Here is a 12670-nt window from a genome sequence, read left to right as displayed (position 1 = left end):
TCCCTCCTCTCCGCCTCGCAAGTTATTTTGATCTGCTTCCGTCTTTTGTCTCTTTGCAGCTTTCTGCTGGAAAGATCAAAGTCACACATAATGCAGCAGAACTGTAAAGCTGAAAGGGTTCGCCATGTGCGTCATTTGGGCCTGTTGTTCAACCCAAAACAGCAAAATAAACCATCCAGTCAATCCTTCTTGGTTTGGGTAGGTCTGTAATCACCTCCTGAAACGCGTCTGGAAGAAATCTCGCCCGCTTGTGCACACAAATGTCCACAACATGTGCGTGCGTCCCCGTATCTGCGTTCTACCCGTCCACGCTCTACGGCATTTTCCCTGCATAGAGTGTATTTTTTGGTGGTAATGTTCCGGCAAAAATGGGCAAAAAGGTTTTATTGTGTGGTAAAACACTTTGAACGAGACTGCTGTATGGAGCGGGAGATAGACAGAGATAGACGCCGGCGCTGCGTCCGCGATGCTGCCGACCGCCGATCCGTCGTGGTGACGAGGGAGCTGAGCCGAAAGGTGATGCTCTCCGTTTACCGGTCCGTCTCCGTTCCTACCCTCGCCTGTGGGCCCGAGCTTTGGGTAGTGACCGAAAGAACAAGGTGGTGCCTAAAAGCGGCTTCCTCCGTATGACAGTGTGAGACGCTCCCTCAGAGCACCGAGTATCTCCGCCCCTGCATGCGGCGCACACGCGTGTGTGTGTGTGTGTAGAGACACTCTCGCCTTGATTGCGCTCCGTACAGCAACGATCTCCCTCTCTCCTGCAGGAGTGGAAGAAGAAGAGCAGAGTGGATAAGGTTTATTTTTTGTGTGTGGGCGTGGGGTTGGGTGCTGATGGCGCTCTGGGCCGGCCTGCTGTACCCCGTGCCTCCTCGCTAGCCTTGGATTGTTGCCCGTCCCTTCGGCCGCCGCACCGGGTACCTGGGCTGGTTCGTCGGCGGGCTTTACCAATTTAGCCTCCAACCTCGCAGACCTGCTGCAGCTCTTGTTGAAGGGGTTTAACTTGGATTTATGTCTCATCGGCTTTATCCGATAGCTTCCCCTTCTGTATTATGGCTGGCTGGGCGAGCAAACGCACTGCATCATGGGAAAACACACGAATGTAGACGAAACACAAGCAAATTTGGAAAACAGAGAACACTTACGACTCTACGAGTGCTTGTTTAATCACTCGTAATTTTAATTGTTTTATTAAATGATTATATAATTATGATTTGTTTATTTTTATTGAATGAATCAATTTATTCAGTTAAATAAATCACAGGATAAGTGATAATTACTTAATGGGAGATTATGTCAGACATGAAAAATGCCACTGGACCTTTGAAGGAACAATAATTGCAGTTTAAAGTAAATAAGATGCAGATTCTAGTCCATAATTTGACATCTAAATAAAGAAATAAATCCGAACTTCAATTGTTTTTTAATGTCAAACACCAAACACAACAGCAGGTCCTCTTTAAAGGTTTCAAAGGCTTTTTAAAATCTCCTGCGACTCACAGAGCCTGCGTTCAGCATGCTCTTAATATGCCTTTAACTGTGCGCACGTTAAAGGTGACAGGAGTGAAATGCTGCACGTGTTTCACTCTTATGTAGTTCAATGTTTCAAATGACAAATATTCCCATCCTTATATTCTGGAAATGAACTCCGCTGGGATGTTGAATGATTGAGTTCGACATTGCCTGATTAGCATCAAACCACACTTTTGACCTTCTGCTAACCTTCATCTGTTTTGCTTTGAGACGCTCCCGCACATTCTACCCAGCATGCTTATTACCTTATTAACTTGAAATGAATTAGATGTGTTGTGACTAATCCCCCATCAGTCATGAGCAACAACGCCGACAATGTATGACTCATTCGCTCATTTTGCCACAGGAAATGGAATTTAAGTGGAAAGATTGCAAGACGTTCAGAGAAATGTGTCCATGTGTTCTCGCCTGTGTGCACGTGATGCATGATGCGACTATTTACACCCGTTAGTCATGAGGAAGCTCTTCATCATCGTTCTTCATCTATGTACCACTGTCGAAATTGTACTGCCTCGAATCCTTTTGATCCTCCCACACACACACACACACACACACACACCTGCCTGAAAACAAAGGTAAACACGCCGATAAGCCGACATAAATACTAACTTGCACTTTGTAGACGTTCGGTTTAGCGGTGCATAATGAGACCGTCTTATGTACTATTCATAAACGCTGCACTTTCCGCTTGGGTGCGGCGGTTCCTATGTTCCATAATTCGCGCCTCTCGCCTGCAGTAGTGTCTCGTAAGCAAATCAAGCCCGATGAATAAAGCCTTCAGATGGAGAGGCTGTCGGTACCTCTGTGGGCAGTGTGATGTTCTGCATGGCTAGAAAGGCCGCCCACTGACGGAAGACGTTGGCTGTGCGTTTGTCAGCTGTGGACGTGCATGCTCTCATCAACGTCAGACTGCAGCCTCTGCTTCTTCAGTCGCTGTCTGCTGCACAAGTAAACACATCCATCCATTGGATGGCGGCTGAAGACGAGGCGGCATCATTCATCCCGTCTTCAGCCGGTTAGCCGCCTCGCGAGTCGCGGGTGTAGCTCGAACCTATCCCAGCTGGCTACGGGTGAGAGGCGCGGTACATCCCAGACGAGACGCCAGCTCATCGCGTGGCCACACAGATCTAGCGTTATAAACGGGGATTCCCACAGTCACCAGCATCATCCCACTCTTCAACCTGAAGCCTTAAAGGAGACATATTATGAAATACTCACTTTTCCCATGTTTCTACACTATTCAGGTGGTTCAGCAAAATAAACCATCCAGTGAATCCTGCGTAGTTTGCGTAGTTTTGTAATCACCTACTGAATCTCTCCCCTTGTGATGTCACAGAGGGGGAACATGCACAAGATGTGCATGCACATTTATTGCGTGCATGCTATTTTGACCAAATACTGTCACAGATATTTCATATAAGTGTCTGGGAACTGCATTTACTTGTGGGAAAAAAGTATTATATGCGATCTTTAAAACATGATAAATGAGTTGTGTAGTCTGCCTCCAATGAAGGAGGGCGCCTGGCCACACACGTTCATTCAAAGTAGAGCCTCTGAATTCTTGTAACTGCGCTAACTCAATTTGTCCTGTCTTATCATTAAGTTAGTACCATTTGATATCTCTGATGCTTTCCCCGTGGCTCAATGGGGGGGTAGTTTCAACGCAGAGGTTTTATCAATGCATCTGAAAGTGGTGTAGTTGAATTGATTTAGTGTGCGCGGAGGGAAGGAAAGCGGAACACCTTCTGTGTACTTTAGACAAAGAGACCAGTATTAGAATGATGAAAGTGATGGCAGCTCACACAGCTCAGCAAATGACAAAAACAAAGTGGGGCTGCGTTGTCCTTTTCAGGCAGTGACAGTTTGCAGCGGCATGCTGGGACCTTTTCACTCTGGATCCTGTTTTCAGAAAGTGCAGGTTTAGTCGCGGAAAACATCGCTTTCATGTAAACCATGACTAAAACGCAACGAAGCTTTTCCATTTTTACATCTCATACATGTGATACAAAAGGAAAACGTGCACTGTTCATGTTGGAACAACAATCTGCAGAAGCCCCACCTGATGTGATTTAGCCTGATTCGCTGTTCTGGCATGCAGGCTTCGTGCTCAAGCTGCAACGCTTAGTCATTTTGGCATACATTCGGCATGTAAACATCACAGCTTAAATTCTTTCTAAACAATTCTTTGGCTTTTGGAATCGAGTCTGATAGATGTGAGCGTTTCCCAGTTAGTCCAGAGCGGTTTTGTGACTTTTCATATCTACTGAACTGTTGTTTGAACTCTGGGACCAGCTTGCTGCAGCGACTGCTTGCTTGATTTAACACACGCCAGTTAAGTTGCAGGTCTGTTCGTTGCACCGCCGGCATCTGGTGGGCTTTGATGTGTCTTTTCTTCTTGCTGTTTGGTTTTGTGGAACTATTATTATTACCATTTAATACTTGTGGCTCTGTGTTGCCAGCCTCCATTTACCAAAGCTGAAACAAAAAGTCAAGATGGTTCATTCTTTTCAGATTGATCTCTTCAGTCATCTGTTGAAATTGTTGTATTTTGTGTATTTGAATATTTACCAAACAGACAAAAAAAAAACAAAACACAATCACAGTGTTAGTTACCCTCGCCGAAGGGGAGGCGAGGGTATTGCAATTGGGTCCGTTTGTCTGTTTGTCTGTCTGTTTGTTTGTTTGCTTGTTTGTCTGTCCGAGCACATAACTCAAAAACTAGTAACCCAATTGACTTGAAATTTTTACACAAGCAAGGTTCTGTCCGTGCCTCAGTCCTCCCCGAGAATGGCGTTGATCCGGATCTGGATCCAGATTCTAGAATTATTTTTACATCTGGAATTGTGCCTGTGCTGTAAACTGCCACTTTAAGAGGGAGGGACACGAATGGCATGATGGGAAAAAGAGTCCAGAAGGAGTCTTGTAGTATGTTCCGGAGCAGCAAGCTAGAGCAGGTTTGGCCCCTCTGATCCGGAAGCCCTGTTTACTGTCTCACAAGATCCAATAGTCTTTTGGAGGCGGGGTCTGCAATCTCTGATTGTATTTCTAGTTCTTGTTTGCAGTGTCATTCTGCCTTTGCTGAAAATTCAGGGCTGACTTATTTGTCGGTGACAAACCAATCCCACAAGCTTTTACGGAGCATGAACTATTCCGAAAACTTACAACGTGGAAAAGGAATGTCTTTGTACTTCAATGCAAAGAATGATGCGACTATCTTCAGCAGCCGTGAAGCTGGGATCGCCAATCGGACATACATTGAACTGGTGTGTGTGCTTTCGGGAATTTTCTCCCAAAAAGAAATGCACCTCCTTCAACCCACCTTTCCACCTCTGGGCATCAGTGGACTAAAGAGAGCGCCATGGCAACCCTGGAATGCTGCGTTGAATCAGCGAGGCTGTTTACAAACCATGAACACTGATGAACATGGCAGCAGGAAGAGCATTGTGCATTCACAGTTACGCTCTGTGACAGTAATTGGAAAGTGGAGACAGTATTGTTTCATAATATTGCTACTATTGCTGGTATTATTGGTCGTATTTTTGTTGTTCTTTTATCTGTAATTTAGGCAAAATAATGAAAATCTCTGCCTTTCAATTGCTTGATATTTCAGTGACGACAAATCCTCGAGTGACATTTAGTTTTTTAAAGAAACATCCCTGGATTGCCGGCCTGATTTTTAACCTGCTGCCGGACTCATCCGTGCAGGGAAAGTGAAACGGTTGCCGAACTGCTTCATTGTCTTCCTCATTAGATGTAGCTCGCTGCTTCTTCTGAACACAGACCTGGAACCTGCTGCTTTGTGTCCACCTTGACATTGTTAGAAGGCCGCCACAAATATTTATATATGTTCTCCTCAAAAGGACAAAAAGCAGCATTATACTGTAGCTGACGCCTTGTAGCCATGATTGTCGTGATGGGACGGTGCCAAAGCGTCATCGCCGCGTTTATTCCTATCTGCTCCTGTAAATGTGTGTGTGTGTGTGTGTGCGTGCAGGTGGTCCAGGTTGCTTGCTCAAATTAAAGAGAGGAGCTATGCAGCGGGGATTAGCAGAGACGGCTTGGGCGGAGCATTGTGGATGTTTTCCTGTGGCTAATCTCTGTGATTGATGACTGCGCTCGGCTAAGTCTCTGTGTTTTGGCCTCATTAATCCTTCCTAGTGTTTGCTTCGTTTGGGTCCCAAATGGCTTCCCACAGCCTACGGTACGGATACGTGTGGCGCATGGCATTCTGCAAAGAGGAAGTAATCAGAGTGTTTTGTGTCCACATTAAATTTGAAATTAAACTTCTGGTCGTTGCTAATGATTGCTAATGAATGGTGATTATTTTTTGTGCATACTGGCTTGGAGGCATCTTGTCTCTCCGTCTGCTGTAGAGTTTTTGGAACACACCGTTTAGAAGACTTGATCAGGCCGAGGAGCAGGAGCCTCTGGGAGCTTCCGCACGTTGTAATTCAAGCATCAATTAATGCCGGTTGCACCATGCAGCAGATCTATCTGCTGGTCCAATTACCAGCTGCCGCACCTGCCGTGGACTAGAACGCATCCTAGTTCGTGCTCATGTGGCTCAGTTGGCGTGCTGGGGAAGCCTCTAGAGCCTCACATGCTGCAGCCTGAGCATCCTGGGATGTAAGACGGTTCAGCGTGCAAGGAAAATAAATATATGAACAAGAAAAACGAATCCTGTAACCGCTGTGAAATCGAATCTCAGACTATCCTCCGGATGGTTCACCTTGCTCACCTGTGAAGCCTCACCATGGACACTAATGCTGCCTGCTGATCCTCAGAGGTCTCCTGCCCGCGCTTTATAGTAACACACACACAAAATAATGATTCATAGCAACAGAACACGAGGCGAGTGGGTCCATTCTCATCCTCAGGCTTCCATTGTTGAAGCAAATCCATCAAACAGCTTTATGCTGTTCCTGTTCTGCCTTGCTGAGCAGCAGTGATTTCTGCTTGTTTCGTGGGTCCTTCTGCAAATGCTTTTAATTTGTTCTCCTCTATTTAAATATGCATTAGTGAGCATAAAACCATAAATGGTGTCTGACTTTCAAATTGTGAATTTGATCATCAAACTTATTTTAGTCTTTTGAGTAATTTAAGCGCATGAGAAACAGCAAAACATGGAGACCTCAGAATGTGCTGCTTAAATTCTCAAAGTCCAATTCATAAAAGCATATTGATGTGTTCGTGAGACTGTAGAGGACACTTATAGCTATCAGAACTTCTTGAACCTGTCAGGCTGACTCATGCAACTGATGCAAAAGCCAGATTCCAGATTTCTCCTTTGCTCTCCCTCAATGCCTCTTCGATGCTGCGGCCGCTGAAGCCCCCCCCCCCCCCCCCGGGAAGCATGTGAGCATCCAGCTGCCAGATGGTTTGGACTCTAAACATTGTGCCAAAATCTGTGATCCATTTGTTGACAGGTCTGTTAGCCTCCAGCCAGTCTCAGATGCCCAACAGGCCATCAAACAAACACACTCCAGTTTTGCTTCAGCTCATTTGTTCTCCAGAGAGCATCGGAGGCGTTCGCTCACTGCTGGCTGCTAGGTGTAAGGACCCAAACGCCGATCCCGATCAGGCCGCCTCGCCTCTGATCGTCTTACGACCCGGAACACAAACTAAATATTATTGCCGATTTTTTTTGGACGAAATGTTTCCAACAAACAACGTGTGTAGAAACCGCACATTACCCGTGCAGGGCCTGGTACCGGCATGGTACCTGGTACCTGGTACCTGGTACCTGCTCGCCATGTCAACAGATCAATTCAAACTCCCACTGAAAGGAATCTGCAGCTTTGCTGGAGCTGTGTGCCACAGACGTTTTCTCTGTCCGGCGTTTATGGTTTGATCTCTCGTCTCTCACATGATCACTTCTGTCCTTTTCCTGACAACAGGTACCTTAACCCTCCTACACTGCCCAACCACGCAGCCCCACCGAGTGAAACTGAATGTCCTCTCCTGCGTGCTTTGTGCAGCCACTCTTTGTGTAAAGAAAAGGGATTGCTGAGCATCTCAGAGACCACATTCTTCTCTTAATTCTCCCACAGCTTTGCCTCAAAGCCTTTTCCCTGCCGTTGCTATTTTCCATTATGCTCCGCTTGTGTGTGTCGTTACAGAGTTTCCTTTTGTTCTGCATGCGAGCAATGCTGAGCTGCATCAGCCCAGTGTCACCATCAGCCCTCCCCCCTGGGGACGATGCATTAGCACCACTGAGCCCCCGCTTCTTACTCGATTGCCCTTGTATCTTATTCACCGGATGGAGCCGGCTATCCTCATCACCTGCATCCCTCTTCATCGTTCTTCTTCTTTGTGCCTCATGTTGCCCTGACCAGATGCAGTGACAACATCTTCAACCTGAAAATAATATGGAACCTCCTCCAAAGCAGCCGATCCACAGTATTTGTTCATGTTCGTCTGCTTCACGCGTGTTTTTTTTCCCAGATATGCAAACAATAGCAAAGGAAAAACTCTTTTTTATATCACTATGACAACACCCTTTGACCCCTGGGGGGAAGTGACAACCTTTTAAAATGGACCTAGACGGGTCGGCTGCCTCCTGTAAGGCTCTGGAGGTGACCCGGAACAGTTTATGTCATTATCATTTATCATTTGCCCTGCTCAGTTTCACATCTCAACACACACACACACACACACACACACCATGACGCCATGACGCAATGATTCATTTTCCACTGTTAAAATCAAGGGATTAGCCTCTGTCACCTACATTGTCTGTGTTTTGACACAGTAATAAAATCAGGAGGACAAGTCATCGTCTTCCTCGGCTTCTAGCTGTGTCACAGCGCAGGAGCGTCTCTTCATTTGACCCCCCCACTGGGAAAGCGGCTTCCAGCAGCGTGGCGGCTCATTCGTTGCTGAACTTATCTTTTATATACTTTTTTTTATTATCTTCTTCTCTGCATGGATGCATCTCATAAAGGGAGATAAGGAGGAGGGAGGAAGTGATGACAGGCATTTTGGTCCAGTCAGTGATCTTCAGTGCTGACGGAGACTTGAAGCTTTTATCTATCAGCGCAAGTCAGGACTCGGCTCGATTGTTATGTCGGAGGAGACGAGCTTATTCTGCAGCCGTCGGCACTTTGAGAATCATCTTTAGTTGATGCTTGCAGCATATGTTAGCGCTCCTTTCAACATATCAGTTTCATGCAGGAAGAAGCTAAATGTAGCAAGAAAATTTGTTTTCATTTCACTGGAGAAGGAGATGAAGGGAGACTACCGTAGCTGTTTTTATTTATATTTTTATATTCCTCAGGGGCAGAAATCAACTATGGCTATTCTAAACTTATTTTAAGTTCATATTGAATAAATTAAAGCCACGATACTCCATAGGCAGAAAAGGGAATACAGCCCTTAAACCCGTGAAGTAGGGATCTGTATTAAGCGTGCCGAGAATCAAATGTCTCTGAAACTTACTTTCTAAAGAAGACGGCAGAGGCTGATTAACTAAAAGTCACCTTCTCCATCCAGCTAATATCAAGTGTTTATGGTCAATAATTATAATGAGGTTATTTTCCTTTTCATCTCAGAGAGATGCGGACAGAAAGAGAAGAACACATCAGGTAAACCTTCACCTGATCATTGCTGTTCGGCATTCTGCAGGCTATCCTTCGACTTTTTTTTATCTGAGAACCACGCAAACAAAGCAAATCTCAGCGTTAACAAAAAGCGGCAATGCATGTTTCTAATGTTGGACGAAATGGACCAACCCCTGAGCTGAACAGTTAAAGCACGGCTCACACAGAGGAGCTTTGAGCCGGGGCGGTCTGACGTTGGCGTGCATTTTACTGCAGAGGGCATGCACATACAGCAGGCTGTCTGGAGGCCATGATGCACCCAGCAGGGATTGTCACTGGAAATGTCTTACTAATGTTGTGTGTTTAGATGTGTGTGTGGGTGTGTGTTCCTTTGGGAGTTTTAAAGGGGGGGGGAAAATGCTGCTTTCAAACTAAATCTAGCGTCCGTCTGCCGTTAATATTCATGACCTCAGCCTGTGTTTGGCACACGTGTATAAGGCATACATTTTAATTGGTTTATTCCTCTCCTCTCCTCAGGTCTTGAAGGGCAGCAAAAAGCTTTGTCTCTCTGTGCGCTCTGTTGGGCGGATTCCAGGCGGCTACGTCACCAACCACGTTTATACCTGGGTGGACCCTCAGGGGCGGAGCGTCTCCCCTCCTCCTGACCTGTCTGAGCACCGGAGCGCCACCCTGAAACGAAGTGACAGCCAGAGACGGAGCAATATGCAGCTCCTGCAGGAGGGAGATGAGAAAAAGGTGAGCGTTAACAGGAGAAACAGAAAAGCAGGACAACTATTGCTCCGCTTTGTGCCGACCTGTTTACAACGACTGGGTGACTGGGAGTCTCCGGACACATTTCTCAGAACATGATGCTTTCACGTAACATAAGCCTAGTATTATAAATGATATAACCCTTACCCTTATAAAACTGAATGTTCATGGAGGATGTAGAAAGAGAAGTTGACCTTACTGCAACAAAAACCTCAAAAAAACCAAGCATGTATAAGATCCCCTGAAGGCAGCATTAACAGCGATGCTATACGAGTGGCATGATGCTGTGAGCTGACGGTTCGTCTGTGATAAGGACCGCTGTGTTCAGGGCCGGTCTGTTTCACCCTCTGGGGCCTGAGGCGTGAACGTTAACCGGACTCGTTTTTGGATTGTCAAAGTACAGTACTCAAATGTTTAAAATAATTGTAAGGTCATAAAAGGAATGCAGTACAGTACTTAAAAAGATAATACTGGCATGATGAGCATTATGTAATGTGATCTATATATAAGGATTAGGGTTAGGCTTGGAGGTTCAGAACACCCAATAAAATCACAGTTTGAATATATTCGAGCCATGAAACAGGCCCTGTAGTTACAGAACAATACTTCAGTAATATTCAAAGAATGATGGACACCATAAAAGAAATTAAAAGCTTAAGCAATAACAGTAATTGGACTTTCAGGCCTGCAAAGCTTCACCCTGTCACTGGTGCATGAGCTGCAGGTAAAAGACCTGTCAGAGCCGTCTGAATGATGTATTTATTACACAAGAGCTTTCAGCTGCAAAGACACTCATATTAACCTGAACAGCTTCAGCTCCGTTAGCACCGGCTGCCGTTAGCGCCCTGAGGATAGCATTTAGAAACTACAAAAGGAGACCTCCCCCAAGCAGCTCATTCCCCTCCTAACTGGATCTACACCGTCCACATCGTGATCTGGATCAGCACCGAAAGGTTCTAAATTGTTCTTGGTATCTTTATACACCAACCATAAAAAGTAAAACTGAATCTGAGTTGATGTAAAATGAAATCACCTGTTCCTGGTAACATTCCCAACATTCCTGAAAATGTCATCAATGTGCGTCCAGAACCTTTTGAGTCATCGTGCTAAATATTAATCCAGTCTCAGGTGGATTGTTTGGCTGTTAGCACTTTTCTCTTCAGAGCAGAAATCCCTATACATTTCTGATATTTATGCGCTTCCTAAAATGTGCTGTCAAGATTAAAAACTGGTATCGCTGCTTGTCAGCTGTGTATCAGAATATGATGGATTTTAACGCTAGCTCTGTGGTTCAAAGCCGATAAAAGCACTGCTGTCATTTATTATATTAACTTAATAATTAGTTTCCTGTTCACTCATTTTTCATCTTCTCAGCTTTTTGTTATGTCTGGACGATTGGACGACATATCTTGATGATCAAAATTATTTTGATTTATCGACAGTGACATTGCTAAAGCTTTTGATGTGATATCTAACAGAAAGTTATATCTGGTCGGTCCCAGTATGTTCCATTAAATGGAAAATCATCGATTCGGTGACTGGTATTATCAGGAGTACCTCAAGGTAGTGTTTTGGGTCACCTTCTATTTTTAATTTACATTAAAGCAACTGAATCTCTAATCAAACACGCAAAAAGAAAATATTTTGCAGATGATTGTCATTTCTGGATGTGCTTTTGCTTCAGTTACATATAGAAGGAGCTTCTAATTGGACCGCATCGAGGCAATTTAGGCTTGCGCCTGAAAAATGCAACGTCGTGCACCTCGGTAGTCATAATCCGCATTTTCAGTATATTATAAATGCAGTTGGTCTAAATAGCAAAACTAAAGTAAAAGACCTTGGCATCACTGTTCAGTCTAATTTTAAATGTCATTCACATTGTGTCAGTGTTGTGTCAACCGCTTATAAACAAGCAAATTTGGCTTATTGTCGTTTTCAAAATCTATGTGCGACCAAAGCTGGAAAGTCCTGCCAAGGTATGGCCTCCCTATTTATTATCTGAAATTGATGTTATTGAAAATGTACAAACATGGTGAATTTGAGTCACAGTCAGAGGTTGCAACGTTTACCACTTCAAAGTTTAGAGGAACAGCGAATAATTAGGGATTTGGTTTATGTTTATAAAATTCTTCGTAATTTAACAGAAATTCCTCCTGATAGATTTTTCATGCTTGTGTCTGATTCACTACATTTTTCATCAAAGGTCTACTTTGAACTGTAGAAAGTACTTTTTCTCAAATAGATGTGTTCAAATTTGGAATGAGTTACCAGTGCAAATTGTAAACTCTGAAAAGATTTCCATTGGTCGGGGTTTGGTGGCCGGACAAACGTCCCTCTTCGGCCCTGCCGATTCAGTTACTGAATGTAACCATGTGCTTCTGTCATGTTTTATTTTCGGCAAAATAAAAAGAAAGAAAGATAACGTGCTTCATTGTCTTTGACCCAGGTGCTTGCAGAAAAAGACGTGCAGCAAATCATTTAATAATCATTAAAAATAAAATGTCAGAAAACCTTTCTTCAGCATTTCACACCCATAATTACTACTCGGTCATTTTGACGTTTGCCGCAAGCATAAATGATTCAGATCTCTAATTTCACTCATTCATCTCAGGGCTGTCGAGGTTAATGCATTAAAGCCCAATATTAATCAGGACAACTCATTTGTGAATACTGACTAATTACGATGACCACAGTTTCTTCCCATAGTCTCTGCATCATGTTCATAATGACGGTGGCATCAGCTACAGCATTTTTATCATTATTTTTTCCAGTAAGCAGGACATTTATTGTTATTGCCATGAAGTTGAGGATCAGGATAGTTTTAAGGCAGA

At 44.4% G+C, this 12670-nt stretch overlaps 1 protein-coding gene across 1 annotated transcript in view; it reads left to right on the top strand.

Annotated features, from left to right (window-relative positions):
• Nucleotides 1-12670, top strand: part of whrna (whirlin a) — a 92682-nt gene that overhangs the window by 25092 nt on the left and 54920 nt on the right. Inside the window, exon 2 of the mRNA XM_068752980.1 lies at nucleotides 9606-9824. Within this exon, the coding sequence (XP_068609081.1) occupies nucleotides 9606-9824 (219 nt within the window). The remainder of the gene's footprint in view (nucleotides 1-9605; nucleotides 9825-12670) is intronic.

This window comes from Brachionichthys hirsutus, chromosome 19, assembly GCF_040956055.1.
Source record: "Brachionichthys hirsutus isolate HB-005 chromosome 19, CSIRO-AGI_Bhir_v1, whole genome shotgun sequence".
Taxonomy (NCBI): domain Eukaryota; kingdom Metazoa; phylum Chordata; class Actinopteri; order Lophiiformes; family Brachionichthyidae; genus Brachionichthys; species Brachionichthys hirsutus.
This window is presented reverse-complemented; position numbering and strand designations above follow the sequence as displayed.